This window comes from Heptranchias perlo, chromosome 2 (assembly GCF_035084215.1).
Source record: "Heptranchias perlo isolate sHepPer1 chromosome 2, sHepPer1.hap1, whole genome shotgun sequence".
Lineage (NCBI taxonomy): Eukaryota > Metazoa > Chordata > Chondrichthyes > Hexanchiformes > Hexanchidae > Heptranchias > Heptranchias perlo.
The window spans coordinates 42,473,653-42,491,912 of NC_090326.1; the positions used below are offsets into that span (position 1 = coordinate 42,473,653).

The 18,260-nt window shown below is 46.2% G+C and overlaps 1 protein-coding gene across 1 annotated transcript in view; it reads left to right on the forward strand.

Annotated features, from left to right (window-relative positions):
* acad11 (acyl-CoA dehydrogenase family, member 11) overlaps positions 1–2,978 on the forward strand; it is a 172,370-nt gene extending 169,392 nt beyond the window's left edge. The window contains exon 20 of the mRNA XM_068001800.1: positions 630–2,978. Coding sequence (XP_067857901.1) covers positions 630–744 — 115 coding nt within the window. The 3' untranslated portion in view covers positions 745–2,978. The remainder of the gene's footprint in view (positions 1–629) is intronic.
* The last annotated feature ends 15,282 nt before the right edge of the window (positions 2,979–18,260 follow it).

The window sequence follows — 18,260 nt, forward strand, 5'->3', positions numbered from 1 at the left end:
TGCAATTTTCTACGCAGATCTGTTCTTTTTCCTCCATAAGATAAATACAACATCTTAGGGATATGCAGCTTATTTATTCTCTGATTTTCTCTCCTTGTTACTCATCCTGGGACTCGTAATTTCTGCATCTCAGAGGGCAGGGTGGGCAGCCTGCTCTCAGGACACTGCCAGTGCTACTCTCAGGCTCCTAAGGGGTTCACAAAAACCAGTGGAGACTTGCCATCTGATTTCCTCTCCCCGTACACTCACAGGCCCTCCATGCATGCATCTCCACAGCAGCACGGTTGAGATAGGGAGCTCAGCGGAGTGCATGGTTAAACCTGTGTCTTATCACACATGGAATTACATAGAATTTACAGCACAGAAACAGGCCATTCGGCCTAACTGTTTATGCTCCACACGAGCCTCCTCCCACCTTTCTTCATCTCACCCTATCTATATCCTTTGATCTCCCTTTTTGATTTAGTAGTTTTAACCTCGATGCAGAATGTTCCTTGAACGGATGTGATCAGATTTGAAGTGCCTGCTGCGTGTACAGGTGTAGTTGTAGATGCGATTATATTGGGTATCATTAATACTGTATCCATATAATGTCATAGTCGGACTGATCAAGTTCTGTTGTCTTTCAGGTACTCGATTGCACGTACCTTGCGTATAGCTGATGGCCCCGATGAGGTGCATCTCTCTGCAATAGCAAAACTGGAGCTGAGAGAACAGTTTAAAAACTCCATGGCTAAGCTATAAACAATTGCTGCACTCCAACAGCGATCGAGGCTGCTGCCAGATGAGCAGCTAACAGAGATAACCTAATGTTGGCCTTGTGCTTTCCAACATAATCTAGACCTCTGAATGATTGAAACATCAATTACCGGAATCATCTAATATATTAATTCAGCATCTGTACGACAATTTCATCTTTGTTTTCTGTCCCCACACAGCGCTGCACTAGAAATTGGAAATAATAGCCATTTCTGCAGATGTAGATTGATTTATTACTTTGTGTTTAGAGCTTATATTGCCAGTGAATAACTGTGTTGGAGTAAACAAACTGTTTGCCCAACGCAGTAATGCAGTGATCAAAACTGTGATCAAAATTTGCAGAATACAATTACTGTCAGTAAAATGTGACTTTACAGAGAAAGTGATGAAATCCCCAAAAATCTTGAGCATTACATATCCTTGCTACTTTTTATATCATAGTATCATAGTAGGTACAGCACAGGAGCAGGCCATTCGACCCATCATGCCTGTGCCGACTCTTTGAAAGAACTATTCAATTAGTCTCATTCCCCTGCTCTTTCCCCATAGCACTGTACATTTTTTCCCTTCAAGTGCTTAGCTAATTTCCTTTTGAAAGTTATTATTGAATCTGCTTCCACCACCCTTTCAGGCAGTGCATTCCAGATCATAACAACTCGCTGCGTAAAAAAGTGTTTCCTCATATCGCCTCTGGTTCTTTTGCCAATCACCTTAAATCTGTGCCCCCTGGTTACTGACCCTCCTGCCACTGGAAGCAGCTTCTCCTTATTTACCACCTACCGTCCTCCCTCAGCTGATGAATCAGTCCTCCTCCATGTTGAGCACCACTTGGAGGAAGCACTGAGGGTAGCAAGGGCACAAAATGTACTCTGGGTGGGGGACTTCAATGTTCATCACCAAGAGTGGCTTGGTAGCACCACTACTGACCAAGCTGGCCGAGTCCTGAAGGACATAGCTGCTAGACTGGGCCTGCGGCAGGTGGTGAGCGAACCAACACGAGGGAAAAACTTACTTGACCTCGTCCTCACCAATCTACCTGTCGCACATGCATCTGTCCATGACAGTATTGGTAGGAGTGATCACCGCACAGTCCTTGTGGAGATGAAGTCCCGTCTTCGCACTGAGTACACCATCCAACGTGTTATGTGGCACTACCACCGTGCTAAATGGGATAGATTCAGAACAGATCTAGCAGCACAAAACTGGGCATCCATGAGGCGCTGTGGGCCATCAGCAGCAGCAGAATTGTATTCCACCACAATCTGTAACCTCATGGCCCGGCATATTCCTCACTCTACCATTACCAACAAGCCAGGGGATCAACCCTGGTTCAATGAGGAGTGTAGAAGAGCAAGCCAGGAGCAGCACCAGGGTTACCTAAAAATGAGGTACCAACCTGGTGAAGCTACAACTCAGGACTACATGCATGCTAAACAGCGGAAGCAACATGCTATAGACAGAGCTAAGCGATTCCACAACCAACGGATCAGATCAAAGCTCTGCAGTCCTGCCACATCCAGTCGTGAATGGTGGTGGACAATTAAACAACTAACGGGAGGAGGAGGCTCTGCAAACATCCCCATTCTCAATGATGGCGGAGTCCAGCACGTGAGTGCAAAAGACAAGGCTGAAGCGTTTGCAACCATCTTCAGCCAGAAGTGCCGAGTGGATGATCCATCTCGGCCTCCTCCCGATATCCCCACCATCACGGAAGCCAGTCTTCGGCCAATTCGATTCACTCCACGTGATATCAAGAAACGGCTGAGTGCACTGGATACAGCAAAGGCTATGGGCCCTGACAACATCCCAGCTGTAGTGCTATCAATTTCCAATAGCCAAGTTCCGCACCCATGAGGACGGCCTCAACCGGGATCTTGGATTCATGTCGTGCTACACGTAACCCCACCAGCGAATAAAAGTTATCTGTTTTTAATTCAACGGGTCATTTTCAGTCTTTCTCTTCCTTTCGGATGTTTCTCCCTCTCTCTCTCTGTTTTGTGTTCTGGCCGTTTGTATATTCGGTGGTCCTGTAGGTAACACCTCTCTGTCTGAACACTTTGATTGCCTTGACAACGGGCAGTTGGAATGATTATCTGTAATCACCAGGTATTGTTCTCTGAATATAAATGCGAAAGGTTCAAGGATTTCCTGACATTCACCTGACGAAGGAGGAAGCCTCTGAAAGCTTGTGATTTTCAAATAAAATTGTTGGACTATAACTTGGTGTAAGATTGTTTACATTTGTAAGGGTTTAGCATAACTTCCTTGCTTTTGTACTCTATGCCTCTATTAATAAAGCTAAGGATCCCATGAGACCCTCCTCCTGCTCCCGTGTCCCTATTCCCACCAAACTGTCGACCACCTAACTTCCTTTCCTGGCCCTCATGTTTGCTGATATTGATAACGGTTCCATCTCCTTAGGTACTGTCCCCCTCCCCTTCAAATTTGTCTTCATCACTTCCCTGAAAAAACCCACCCTTGCTCCCTCCGTTCTTACAAACTACTGCCCCATCTCCAACCTCACTTTCCTCTCCAAAGTCCTTGAACATGTTGTCGCTTCCCAAATCTGTGACCATCTTTCCCACAACTCCATGTTTGAATCCCTCCAATCAGGTTTCTGTCCTGCCACAGTACTGAAACCGCCCTTATCAAAGCCACAAATGACATCCTCTGTGACTGTGACCGTGGTGAACTATCCCTCCTCATCCTCCTCGACCTGTCTGCAACCTTTGACATGGTTGACCACACCATCTTCCTCTAACATATCTCCTCCATCATCCAGCTGGGTGGGACTGTGCTCGCCTGGTTCCATTCTTATCTATCCAGTCGTAGCCAGAGAATCACCTGCAATGGCTTCACTTCCTGCTGCCGCACCTTTACCAATGGAGTTCCCCAATGATCTATCCTTGGCCCCTCCTATTTCTCATCGACATGCTGTCCCTCAGTGACATCATCCAAAAACACAACTTCAGATTCCACATGCACGCTGACGACACCCAGCTCTACCCCACCGTCACCTCTCTCAACCCCTCCAATGTCTCTCATTTGTCACACTGCTTGTACACTGGATGAGCAAAAATTTCCTCTCACCCTCACACATTACCACTGTTGCAAGCCGTGCACCCACAACTCAGGCCACACACACTGGCAGCTGTTCAACCATGACAAGCACATCACCCAGACACACTTCTCGCTTTCTTGCAGGAGACGGTGGCGCATAACAGGAGGCAGCAAGTGGCAGTGGCATTTAGCCCCTCGAGCCTGTTCAGTCATTCAATGAGATCATGGTTGATCTGTGACCTAACTCCATATGCCCGCCGTAGCCCCAGATCCCTTAATACCCTTGGTTCACAGAAATCTATCAATCTCAGATTTAAAATTCACAAGTGAGCTAGCATCAACTGCCATTTGCAGAAGAGCGTTCCAAACTTCTCCCACCCTTTTTGTGTAGAAGCGTTTCCTAACTTCACTCTTGCACATCCTAGCTCAAAATATTAGGCTATGTCCCCACGTCCTAGTATTCAAATATAGGCGACCTCCAAAAACAGTTACAAATGTCTCGGCAGCCAGAAGCAATAATCCAGCAACTAACCTGTAAATCCTGCATAGTCTCTTGAAATAATGCTGGTGGGGGGTCCTCTAGGCACTCTAAGACATGTTTAGATGGTTGTGGTTAAGACAGTGCGTTGAGTGGAGCGTTAAGTCCCAAAATGGTGTCTATCACTTTAAATCAGAGTTAAATTGATCGAACGCATGTTCTCCTTACTTTACATGTTGCCAGCATTCATTCTCTGCGCATGCGCTAAACCCTTTACCAAGATGGCGTCCGGCGCACTTCGTGTGCCTCCAAGATGCCATCGTGGATATTCGGGAGGCCTTGTAGCACCGAAACAATGGGCGCTGCACGGCCCAATTTAGCACCCAGTGTCTCTAAAAGTTTCCCCACCACCAGTGTTAGACTGACTGGCCTGTATTACCTTTTATTTTCACTGTACATTAACCAATTTAGGTCAAACATAGAAGCCAGGTTCGTTGAGATTTCTTTCCTTAATTGAGTACCCAAAACTCTCCCCAAAACATGGTGCGTTTGAATATAATAATGGTAAACCTTGATTATATATGTGGGCAATAATCTGGGATTTTTTAGCTAACCTTTCCAACATTACTTTCTTATATTAATTTGTGGAGGCAAAATGGGAGAAATCAGTTGACCTATTGCCAAATTCAATCTAATATGCTTCTCTGATGGCTCAGGGAATTTAAATAGTGAGTAGCTGAGACCAGTGGTGGCCCCCCCACCCCCACCCCCACCCCCACCCCCATCACCATCACTGCTGAGATCAACTATCTGAACACAGAACGCTGATTGAATGTTGGTCCTTACTGATCTGTTTGGCTCAATTCTCAGTTTGTTTCAGTCACAGTCTTACCTGTAACATGATTTCACTTTTGCATCATTAAAGCGTCACACCATTGTAAGTTTGAAGTTTTGTTTCAAAGACTTCCATATGCATAGTTTATATTGCAAAGCAACAGGCAACAATCAAAGCATGTGGTTTGAAGGATGAGAGTGAAATGATATCACCTCTAATTAGGCTGCTGTTTGGTTGGACCTATTCAGTTTCTCTGTGGCAGGCTGGTTCTGTCTTTGCAATGGGATGTACTGATTCTAGAATCTAGGTTAAACCTTCAGTGAGTTACCCTCATTTTTCTTCTTTACTGATTTATCGGACATCTATATAGTTAACTGTTACATTGGGCCCGATTTTAGCACCCGCTACCGGGTGCGTTCTCGGCGGGGGGGGTCCCGAAAATCCCGAAATCCCGGAGCGGGACCGGATCGCGCCTCGATCCCGCCCACTTCCGGATTCCGCGCTGACGTGCGGGGGTGCGTGCGCAGCCCCCGCTGGTGGGAATCCCGCAGGCAATGAAAGCCAGCGGGATGCCACTTGAGTGTATTTATTTTGCTTGTTCAGGTCATTAACTGACCTGATTAAGGGACTGTGTGTGATTTTGGATAAACATGGGACTGTTTCACACATTGGGGGAAACAGTCCCAGTTGAAATGGACGTGTTGCAGCCGTCAGCCTGTGGCAGCTGCAAAGGTCCAATTGACGGGTGGGGTGGGGGGAGACCCTCAGCCATTGCAGGAGGCCGCTCTGTCACTTGGGGCAAAGTTTGGCCTCCACCACCCTCCTCTTGATGGTCGAAGTCACCAACCTGCACACTTACCCCGGGGTCCGGAGACATGTACCTACCTTGCGGACCCCCTCAGATGTACATCTTGTGGATGGGGGCCGCCGTAGCTGCAGTCGTGACCTCCTCGGAGGGCGAACAGCATCACCAGCCTCACCAGCCTCGCCATCCACGCCGTCCACCTCTGACACGTGGAGCTCCACAACAGAGTGCTGTGACACATCCACCTGTACAGCAGGAGGGAGGGCTACCGCAGAGAGAGATGCGTCACAGAGGGCACTACCCTCGCCACACTTTCCACCGACCGAGGCTCAGCCTCCTGGACCTCTCTGAGCAGCAGTGCACACGGAGGCTCAGAGTCACTCGACATGTATCCGTGGACATCTGCAGCCTCTTTCATGCCGAGCTGCTCCTGGCTGGTCCGTGCACCATCTTCCTACCTGTCGCTGTCAAAGTCACCACTGCCCTCCCGAACATCTGCTCCACAGCCTTCCAAGCTGCAACCGGGGACATCCCCGATGTCTCAGAGTCGTCTGCGCAGAAGAGCCCTGCAAATACACCTACACCCACTCTGCAGTGACACACTGGGTGGCATCAGTGGTGGGTCCTCGTAGGGATACCCAGGAGCGGGCATTATTGCACAAACCGGACAGGATTCGCGAAGCCATGGCAGTAGTGGTGCCAATATAATGTGTGATGTGAGTTGTTCTTTAATTCAATAGAAGTAAGAACCATGACAAACCCTCAAACACCCTTGTGCATCCCCTTCATGCTCAGGACACGTTTGCCTTACGCTGCCTACTGCACATATGTGATGCATGCCCTGTGGCTGCAGCACAGGTGGTGGCAGGTTGAGTGAGGCTGGCCGTGAGAGAGATGCACGAGAGGGTGAGTATGGGATAGAGCCATGAGATTGTATGAGGATTGGGTTACGTGGTAGTGGCGGGGTGGGTACTCGCGAGGTGAGTAGGTGCAGGTAAGATGAGGATGAGGTTTGAGTGGGTATGAGGGGTCATGTGACAGAGTAGTGTTGGCAGTGCCGAAGGAGATGTGGGGTGGGGGCAGTGTTGTGGCAGACGGAGTGTGGGGGAAAGACTACTTGTTCTCACTGTGGCTGACCTACTGATGTCATTGGAGCGCCTCCTTCACTGTGTGCAGGTGGGCGATATGTTGGTGGCGCAGGTGACCCCCTCTGCCACCTCGAGCCAGGCCTTCTTGGTGGCAGAGGCAGGCCGCTTCCTCCTGCCCGCCGGGGGGAAGATCTCTGTCCTCCCCCTCCCCCTCACCCCATCTAATGATACCTGGGGTGAGGCATCATTAAACTGGGAGCAGCCTTCCCCCTGGGCTGCTCCATGCTGTAATTTTTGCTGTTTGTGGCAGCATCTGTCAGTGGAGGACTGCCCCTTTAAATAGAGCGCCTCCAGCTGACAGATCTTACTGCGCATGCGCAGCCCGCCTGACGCGCAGTTCAGCATCGGGGAACCCGGAGGAGCAGGTAAGTGGATCCAATTAGTGTGTTGCCTGCTACAATCGCGCGGGAAACCCACTAATTTCAACGCGCCCGCTGACCTACCCACCAAGAACCCGCACCCCTGGTAAAATCGGGCCCATTATGTTTCTTTTATACTTTTGAAAGCTGAACTGAATTCTTTCTAAAGGCTGTCTTCATTTATACATTTTTGAAACAATCCCTACTTAGTTCTGATATGTCTCAAACTTCCTTCCAATTTTTCTAGAACATAAGAACATAAGAGATAGGAGCAGGAGTAGGCCATTTGGCCCCTCGAGCCTGCTCTGCCATTCAATGAGATCATGACTGATCTGATTTTTACCTCAACTCCACTTTCCCGCCTTTTCCCCATATCCTTTGACTCCCTTGCTGATCAAAAATTTGTCTAACTCAGTCTTGAATATATTCAATGACTCAGCCTCCACCGCTCTTTGGGGCAAAGAATTTCAAAGGTTCTCAACCCTCCGAGAGAAGAAATTTCTCCTCATCTCCATCTTAAATGGGCGACCCCTTATTCTGAGGCTATGCCCCTTAGTTCTAGATTCCCCTATGAGGGGAAACACCCTCTCAGCATTTACCCTGTTGAGTCCCTTCAGAATCTTATGTGCTTCAATAAGATCTCCTCTCATTCTTCTAAACTCCAGTGAGTATAGGCCCAACCTGCTCAATCTTTCCCTTTCTGTTTCTCTCTCCCGACTAACTTCTGATCAGTCTGACTTGAACTACATTCTGAAACAGAACTGTCTTTTGATCTACACATCCGACACTTCAGTGCAGTACTGAGGGATTGCTACATTGTTATAGGTGCCGTCTTTCAGATGAAACATAAAAGATCCCGTTAGACTGTTGGAAGAAGAGCAGGGGAGTTCTCCCGGTATCCTGGCCAACGTTTACCCCTGAACCAACACCAACAAAATCAGATTAACTGGCCATCAAGCATAAAAATACATAACTAGAGGAGGGCTAATTTCATTGAGTTAAAAAAGGATCTTGCCCTAGTGGATTGGAATCAAAAACTGGTAGGCTAAACAGTAAATGAGCAATGGGAGGCCTTCAAGGAGGAGATAGTTCGGGTACAGAGTGGACAATCTCCCACGAGGGGGAAAGGAAAGGCATCCAAAGCTAGAGCTCCCTGGATGACTAAAGATATAGAGATTAAAATGAAACAGAAAAAGAACAAATGTTAAGGTTCATAATGTTAAGGTTCATAATACAATAGCTAAATGCTGAAAGTACAGAGGAGATCCAAAAAAGGGAATAAGAGGGGCAAAGAGAGAGCATAAGGATAGATTAGCGGCTAACATATAAGGGCACCCAGAAGTCTTTTATAAACATGTAAATAGTAAAAGGGTAATCAAAGGAAGGGTGGGGCTGATTAAGGACAAAAAAGGAAATCTTGTGGAGGCAGAGGGCATGGCTGAGGTACGAAACAAATCCACCGCATTGGTTTTAACTAGAGGACGCTGCCAATGTAGCAGTAAAGGAGGAGGTAGTAGTGATATTGGATAGGATAAAAATGATAAAGAGGAAGTACTTAAAAGGTTGGCAGTACTCAAAGTAGAAAAGTCACCCGGTCCGGATGGGCTGCATCCTAGGTTACTGAGGGAAGTAAGGGTAGAAATTGCGTAGGCTCTGGCCACAATCTTCCAATCCTCCTTAGATATCGGGACGGTGCAGGAGGACTGGAGGATTGCAAATGTTACATCCCTATGCAAAAAAGGGGAGAGGGATAAACCTGGCAGTTTCAGGCCAGTCAGCCTAACATTGGTGGTGGGGAAACTTTTAGACACAATAATCCGGGACAAAATTAATTGGCACTTGGAAAGTATGGACTAATAAATGAACGTCAGCACGGATTTGTAAAGGAAAATCGTTTTGACTAACTTAACTGAGTTCTTTGATGAAGTAACGGAGAGCGTTAATGAGGGTAGTGCAGTTGATGTGTATATGGACTTTCAAAAGGCATTTGATAAAGTGCCACATAATATACTCGTAAGCAAAATTAAAGCCCATGGGATTAAAGAGACAGTGGCAGTGTGGATTCAAAGTTGGCTGGGGGACAGAAAGCAGAGAGTAGTGGTGAACGGTTGTTTTTCAGACTGGAGGGAAGTATACAGTGGTGTTCCCCAGGGGTCGGTATTAGGACCACTGCTCTTTTTGTTATATATTATCGACCTGGACTTGGGTTTGTGGGTATAATTTCAAAGTTTGCAGATGACACAAAACTTGGAGAAGTAGTAAACAGTGTGGAGGACTTCAGGAGGACATAGACAGACTGGTGAAATGGGCAGACACATGGCAGATGAAATTTAACACAGAGAAGTGTGAACTGATGCATTTTGGTAGGAAGAATGAGGACAGGCAATATAAACTAAATGGTACAATTTTAAAGGGGATCGAGGAACAGAGACACCTGGGGGTGTATGGAAGGACAAGTTGAGAAGGCTGTTTAAAAAAAAGCATATGGGATCCTGGGCTTTATTAATAGAGGCATAGAGCACAAAAGCAAGGAAGTTAGGCTGAACCTTTAGGAAACACTGGTTGGGCCACACCTGTAGTATTGTGTTCAATTCTGGGCACCACACTTTAGGAAAGATGTCAAGGCCTTAGAGAGGGTGTAGAAGAGATTTACTAGAATGGTATCAGGGATGAGGGACTTCAGTTATGTGAAGAGACTGGAGAAACTGGGGTTGTTCTCCTTAGAACAGAGAAGGTTAAGGGGAAATTTGATAGAGGTGTTCAAAATCATGAAGCGCTTTGATAGAGTAAATAAGGAGAAACTCTTTCCAGTTGTAGAAGGGTCAGTAACCAGAGGACACAGATTTAAGGTGATTGGCAAAAGAACCAGAAGCGACATGAGGAAACATTTTTTTACGCAGTGAGTTGTTATGATCTGGAATGTACTGCCTGAAATGGTGGTGGAAGCAGATTCAATAATAACTTTCAAAAGGGAATTGGAAAAATACTTGAAGAGAAAAAATTTACAAGGCCATGGGGAAAGAGCCGGCACAGGTACGATGGGCTGAATGGCCTCCTTCTGTGCTGTTACATACTATGATACTATGAATATCATAGATGCATTTAAGGAGAAGCTAGATAAGTACAAGAGTGAAAAAGGAAAAGAAGGATTTGTTGATATGGTGAGATGAAGTAAGATGGGAAGAGGTTCAGGTGGATCATAAACACCGGAATAGACCTGATGGGCCGAATGGCCTGTTCCTCTGCTCTAAAATTCAGTGTTATTCCATGTAATTCTATATATTAGTAGATCGCTCATGGGAATTGTTCATGGTGAGGTAAGGGTTACACTTTTTTATAGCCACAGCATGGAATGCACAATATATTCTGCTGCAATGCAGGAGCTGTGTGTGACAAGGCATATCCATTTAAGGCCACAAAGTTACAGTATAATACAAATCAGAACATCCTTTTTTATTCATTCATACTTGGGATGTGGGCGTCGCTGGTAAGGCTGGCATTTATTGCCCATCCATAGTCGCCCTCAAAGATGGTGATGGGTCTTCTTGAACCATGGCAGTCCGTGTGGTGAAGCTGCTCCTAATATCGGTGTCAATTTTTGTCTGATTACACTCCTGTGAAACTGCTTGGGACTCTCTCCTACGTTAAAGATGCTATCTAAACGCAAAGTTGTTGTCGTATGAAGCCTAAAGGTGTGAAACTTTCAGATGTGGCTCCTCTTAAAGGGATGATGTGAGGGGGGGTGTGCTCTAGATGCAAGCAGCCTGAAATTCTGGGGTCCCTGCTCCACCCCCTGGAAGTGTGGTGGGGCGTTTACTTCCAGCTGCTGTTGTTCCCTGGGGCTGACCCTGGTGTAAACCGCAGAAAATGGGTCATTTAAATAGTTCAGGGCAGGTGGTTTGTGCCTGCACAGGCGCGTCAGGGGGGGACCTGCCCCGACTGCCCAGTGGAAAATTAGAGCAGCATTTCCGATGCGGGAGCCGGAGGCCCTTAACGGGCCGAAGTGGTAATGTTAAAATTTTAACTGTTTCCCCCCGAAGGAGATCAATAACCTTTCCCTCCTGTGGAGCTATAGAAGGAAACAATGCCGAAGGAGGGCATTCAGCAATCTATGCCAGTTTATTCCGAGAGCAATCCAAAAACTAATCGTGCTGCCCAATCTCTTCCTATAGCCCTGTTTCAAATATTTATCCAATTATCCACTGAAAGATACAATGGTTTTTGCTTCACCATTTCCTGAGACCGAGCACCTCCATCCTCCAACAACCCACTGCATGAAGAAATTTCTCCCATCCTCTCTCCTCATACTCTTAGTAATAATTTTAAATTGATGGCCTTCATCACTTCTTAAAAATTTGTTCTCTGGATGCGGTCGATGCTGGCAAAGCCACATTTTTATTGTCCGTCTCTATTGCCGGAGAATTCTCCAACCAGAGGAAATAACTCTATCGAAACCCATCATGATTTTTAAAAACTCTATTAAATCTCCTCTTAGCCTTCTCTGCTGCAGTGGGAATAGTCCCAGTATCTCACCTTTCTCCTCACAATTATACTTTCCTATCCCTGCCATCATCCTGGTTGAACTTGCACTGTACGCTCTCAATGCATTTACTGTCCTTTCTATAATGGAGCAACCAAAACAGAGTGCAGTACTCTAATTGTGGCTTAATCAGTGCATTGTATAAATTGATCATTACTTTATTGTTGTACTCCATACCCATATTTATAAAACCAATAAATGCTCTTGGGCTCTTTTTTATGGCTTTATCTATCCGCGCTCACACTTCCAGGGAATTATATATTTGAACCCCTAAGTGTTTCTGTTCATCCCCATCCTTCAGTGTCTTTCTTTTGATTGTATACTCTCATTTTTCATTCTCTTCCCAAAATGTATTACCTCACACTTATCCAGATTAAATTGCACCTGCCACCTGTCTGCCCATTCCACTATGCCTTTCCGAAAACTTCTTTAGTCCTCCTCGCTGTTTGTCAGACCTCCTACTTTTGTATCAGCAGAACCTTTTGAGATTGAGCACATAATCTAGGCTGACACTTCAGTTGAGTACTGAGGGGAGTGCTGAACCGCTGGAGGTGCTGTCTTTCGGATGAGACATTAAACTGAGGTACCATCTGCCCACTCAGCTGGACGTAAAAGATCCCTTGGCACTATTCAAAGAAGAACAGCGGAGTTCTCCCAGTGCCCTGGCCAACATTTATCCCTTAACCAACACCATCAAAAAAAACCCAAACTGATTACCTGGTCGTGTACCTCATGTGGTTTGTGGGATCTTGCTATGTGCAAATTTGCTGCTGTGTTTCCCTATATTGCAACAGTGACTACACTTCAAAATACTTTATTGGCTGTAAAGCACTTTGGATGTCCCAAGGTCATGAGAGGTGCTATATAAATGAAAGCTCTTTCTTTCTATCTATTGTGCTGTCTATACCCAAGCCCCTAGAGATACTGTATCAATCATGTGCAGCACATCCTCAACTCATACCGACACCCACACGATTAACGACTGTGGTGCCATTATTGCAGGTTTACTGAGAAATCATCTGCAGTTGGTTACTAAGAAATTTTATGCACAGCAAGTATAATAAATTATTATTTATCAGAGATCTGTCTGATGTTTGCCTCTTCCAGCTGTTTTCACTGGCTTCTTGTGGGAATGATACCTGCACTGAAATATTTAAAAGTTGCATTTTATGTAATGGTGCTGTTTCAGTTCAAATTCAAGGAGTTAACTGCTAAATCCAGCTCCTTTATCCCAGTGGCAGACTCGTGGATCCAGTTTATCGTGGGTCTACAAATCTGCCACTGGGATAAGGGACACGATTTGGCAGCGTAAATGGCGGGAGCCAGTTAATCGATTCTCCTGAAATCCAAACTAAATTGCGCCAGTGTGAAAAATAGCTAACCAGCAACATCCAACAACAACCACTTGCATTCATAGAGCGCCTTTAACGTCATAAAACAACCCAAGGCATGTAATCAGACACAAAATTGACACCAAGCCAAAGAAGGAGACAATAGGACAGGCGACCAAATGCTTAGTCAAAGAGGTAGGTATTAAGCAGTGTCTTAAAGGAGGAGGGAGAGATGGAAAAGTTTAGGGAGGGAATTCCACAGCTTAGGGCCTAGACAGCTGAAGGCACAGCTGCCAATGGTGGGGTGAAGGGAGTGGGGGTTGCATTAGAGGCCAGAGTTGGAGGAACACAGAGTTCTAGGAGGGTTGTAGGGCTAGAGGAGGTTACAGAGATAGAGAGGGGCAAGGCCATGGATGGATTTGAACACTAGGATGAGAATTTTAAATTCGAGTCGTTGCTGGATATTGGCATTGCATAGGCATTGCTCGAGCCAATGTAAATCAGTGAGTACAGGGGTGATGGGTGAACGGGACTTGGTGTGAGTTAGGATATGGGCAGCAGAGTTTTGGATGTGCTCAAGTTTACGGAGGGTGGAAGATGGGAGGCCAGCCAGAAAAAGCATTGGAATGATCAGGTCTGGGGTAACAAAAGCCTGGATTTAGAGTACTAGTCGTTGATCCTTGAACTCACCACCAAGGATTCTGGGAAGATAACCATGTTATTGCAGCTGTGCGGAGGGGACTACAGGCAGCGAGAGCACAACAGAAGCTGCTTTTCTACTGGATTTAATGCTGTGCTAATGTTGCCGGCTCCCAACTACCGCCCCCCCCCCCATCCCGCTCAAGTCTTGTGCAGCCGGAGCAACCCCAAAGTCAACTTTCCAGATATCCTAAAGCTGACGACCAGGAAGACCTGTTTTTTAACTGGGTTTTTTCTGTCCACCTGTCGTAGCGTATCTGGCGATTTACTTTGGGATTGCCATAGGCTGCTTGAGATCTGTATGTATAGAAACTGCGCTGTTAACACTGCACTAAACCAATATAAAAGCGACTAGTGCATAGCAGAGCCCAGTATAGCAATCAGTGGCTCTCTAATATTAGCCCTGAAACATAGAGGTTATGAACAGTCAAATAGCGCCACCTCTTGTAAAAATGTGCATGTCACAGTACAGTTTGCAGGCTGGATTCTCCACATCATCTGTCTGCCTCAGTAATTGGCACCTTATTGCTGTAAATGTATTGCTTTGTTAATCATTATCTTATGACACTGCGTCTTAAGTTTGGTCCACGAAACACTGATGAAGAGTACTTTTCTTGGTCTGATCATGGCATCCAGTCAAAACATTATCTTTCTCTTTCGGATACGGTGTATTTCCATAATCTTCTCTTTTTAATTCAGTCTCCCAGCATTTGCAGCTATTCTTTCAGTCATAAGAAAGGGGAGAAGGTTATTTAATATTTTCTTCTCACAGAGCTTTATGGCCTATAAATTCGGCCGCACAGCTCCCAATATGGCAGGCAAGAAGTGCTTGCACAATTTCGGCTGGAAGAGTGACGCCAGTCATATTGGGAAAGGAGGTTGCACTGGCGGCAGGAACGCAATCTGGCAACATTTAAACTAAAGAATAATTTCTGTAAATTAGAGCAATATCTGAGGCGCCTTCGCTTCACAAAGGAGGCTGTCACTGAGCTACGTCACCTGCTACAGCCACAACTCGAGCCTCAAAGCAGGAGATGGACAGCATTCCTGTGTCTGTCAAGGTCATCATGGTCCTCAACTTTTACCCAACCGGCTCCTTTCAGGCTGCAGCAGGTGACATCAGCGACATTGCCCAGTTTACAATCCACCGTTGTAGCAGGGAGGTCATTGAGGCTTTTTACACCAGGAGAAACACCTACACCTCCTCGATTGACAGAGTGAAGCAGGACGAGAGAGCACTAGGTTTTGCCTGCACGGCAGATTTCCCCATGGTGCAGGGTGCCATAGACCTTGCCTTGCGTGCTCCCTATCACCAGCCTGGCATCTTTATCAATCAAAAGGGATCCCACTCCCTCAACGTACAGCTGGTTTGCGACCACAGGCATAATGCAGGTCTGTGTCTGCTATCCCGGCAGCAGTCATGACTCTTTCATCATGCCCCAGTCCTCTGTGCTGCCTTTATTCCAACTAGGGCACTAAATTGCAGGCTGGCTACTGGGCGATAAAGGATATCCCCTCCGGACATGGCTCATGACTTCTGTTATGACCTTTTATGCCGTGGGTTCCTCTCAGGCTCTCTTCAAGGGGGGAGTGGGTGGGCAGGCGGGCTGTTCCTCCTCTGGTTTCAGTCTGTTGCCTGCTGTGTGCCACCTTCTCCTGCAAGAAAGAGGGGAGTTTATTATTGAGAGTCTTCTGAGGTGTTTGGAGAATGTGGCTGTCATGGTAGAATAGCTGATAATCTGTGTGTGAGATGTGAGTTGTGGGTAAGTGAGGGTCGTAATAGTGGTGAATGTGTGAGCATGAGGAGAGGTGTGCTGCAGTGATTGTAGGAGTGTGCAGGGCAGTGGGAGAGGGCAGTGTTGTGAGTGCTGTCAGGATTGTAATTAATGAGGCTGTGAGCAGAATTTATGAGAGCAGCCTTCTTACCTTAACAACTCTAGTTAGATCATTAATATTTTTACAGCATTGCAGCCATGTCCTTGGTGCATTGCTCCTGGCATTGACATACTCGGTGATTTCTTACCATTGTCTACAAGGAAGATGCCTGCAGGGCTTCCTGCCCCCTGGTACAAGAGGATGTGCCTCCTCCTCTCCACTGCCTGCACCAAGACCTCCAGTACAGCATCGGAGAACCTTGGTGCCCACTCACCCCCGCCTTCGGTCATTTGCTCTTTAAGTGGTGTCACAGACACCTGATATCCGCCCCGCCCCCCCCCGTTAGGTGTGCAGCCAATGAGTGGCACGGGTGGCGCTGGCTGCCCGCCTGGATCTTTAAAATCAACAGGCAGGACGAATATCGCGTGCTGCCTGCATGCACGTTAACTGGCGCGTGCAGTGTTTGCCCCGTCCCCAGGGCACCCGATTCTGGGCCCGATCGGATTTCTAGGCCTATGTCTGTCAGTTGGATTGGACAATGTAGTCTTGCTACCAGCACTCCGTCTAACTACTGTAACCCCGCGGTCAGCCAGGACAGGGGCCCGGAATTTCCTCGGAGCTGCTCCCACTCTGCGGCCGTAACTTCGCCGGAAGTGCGACGGAAATCCCGCTTCGGTGGAGGAGCGGGAACAACTCTGAGGAAATTCCGGGCCATGGTTTCAGCACGCGGACCTGGATTTTATTTTTAAAAGGTGCAACCTGTTTGAGTGCACCTCACCATTAAAAAAAAAATCCCTGCTCTATTCTGTTTTATTATTATTCATTCTCCGGATGTGGAAAAGCCAGCATTTATTGTTTATCTCTAGTTGCCCTGAGGTAGTGATTTGATACAACTGAGTGGCTTGCTAGGCCACTGCAGAGGCCAGTTAAGAGTCAACCGCGTTGGTGTGGGACTGGAATCATATATAGGCCAGAGTGGGTAAGGACGGCAAGTTTCCTTCCCCAAAGGACATGATGGAACCAGTTGGGTTTTTACAACAATCCAACAGTTTCATCGTCACTCTTACTGATACCAGCTTTTTGTTTCCAGATTTTTAAAACTGAATTCTGGATATGCAACGTGTCTCATTGTTTATTTAAAAAATCTGTTTTTTTGACTATGAATTGAGTTATGGCTCTGGATATTTATTACTGCTCCCTCCACTCTCTTCCATCTCTCGCCCCTCTAAGCTTTCCCAAAGCCCTGCACTGTAAGTCCAATCACGGAAATGACTTTTTGATCTTACTGCGGCAGGTGGATTTGAGCTTGGGGACCAGCTGGACAGAAAGCTGCTGTTTTAACTGCTAACTCTAACCTCTCATTATTTAATTACTTTGGCTACAGGCAGATCCATTTATTTAGTGCACGGTAATTCATGTGAAAAGAGACCCAACTTGACAGTTTTTATAAATAGTGTGCTATCATGGGGTCTATCACCTTGGGCAGACCGAGATCACAATGCAAACTCATCACAGTGCAGAAAAGAGAACTGTGTGCAATCCATACTGCGTGGAATGGATCTCTAAAAGATAAGTTTGTAAATCTAATTTACCGGAATCAATGTGTGTGTGTGTGCGTGCATGCAAAGGGGAGAGAAAGAGAGGGGGCTGAGTTGGTGATATTGTAATACTCCTGAAGGTTAGAAACCTTCAAATTGGTAACAGTGATACTGAATCAATACTGATCCAGAATTCAATGTATTATAAGAGAAAAAAATTATTTTAATGGACAGAATTTCATCAGCAGTGTGCCTGTGACTTGCTGATATGTGCAGCCAACAGGCAAAACTTCCGTGCCAGTCGCAGGTATTTGTAAAATCAGGCATCGAATACAATAATATCCTGCAGAGCAAACCAGTAAGCAGTCTGTGCTTATCTTTTTTAGGGGAAGGTGAGTGATTACTTTCGATATTATGCTCATCAGTGTGAAGGATATTGGTTCAGAGAATGAAATGTTTTTCTACCCTTGGGAGAAATGTTCTGCTGGTCGCTTTGGTTTAACAAAATTGTAAACACAATGTTAAAATTTCCTCTGATTGGACTTTTGTTTAGATTTAGTGCTGTTCTAGTGCTGCCAGCTCCCAACAAGCGAGTCTTATGCAGATGGAGCAACCCCAAAATCAACTTGCTGGATTTAGTAAGGCTGATAGCCAGGAAAAATCATTCTTTTAGAATGTTTTTACGATTTTGCTAGAAGTAGTGAATATTAAAGTGAAGGGAAGTCATACATTCTCAGGTTAGATGTAGCATTGGTCAGAAGCAGATTAAAACTCCCATTATGCTGCCCTAACAACATGTCCTAACTCCAACCTCAGAGGAGCACCATTATTGC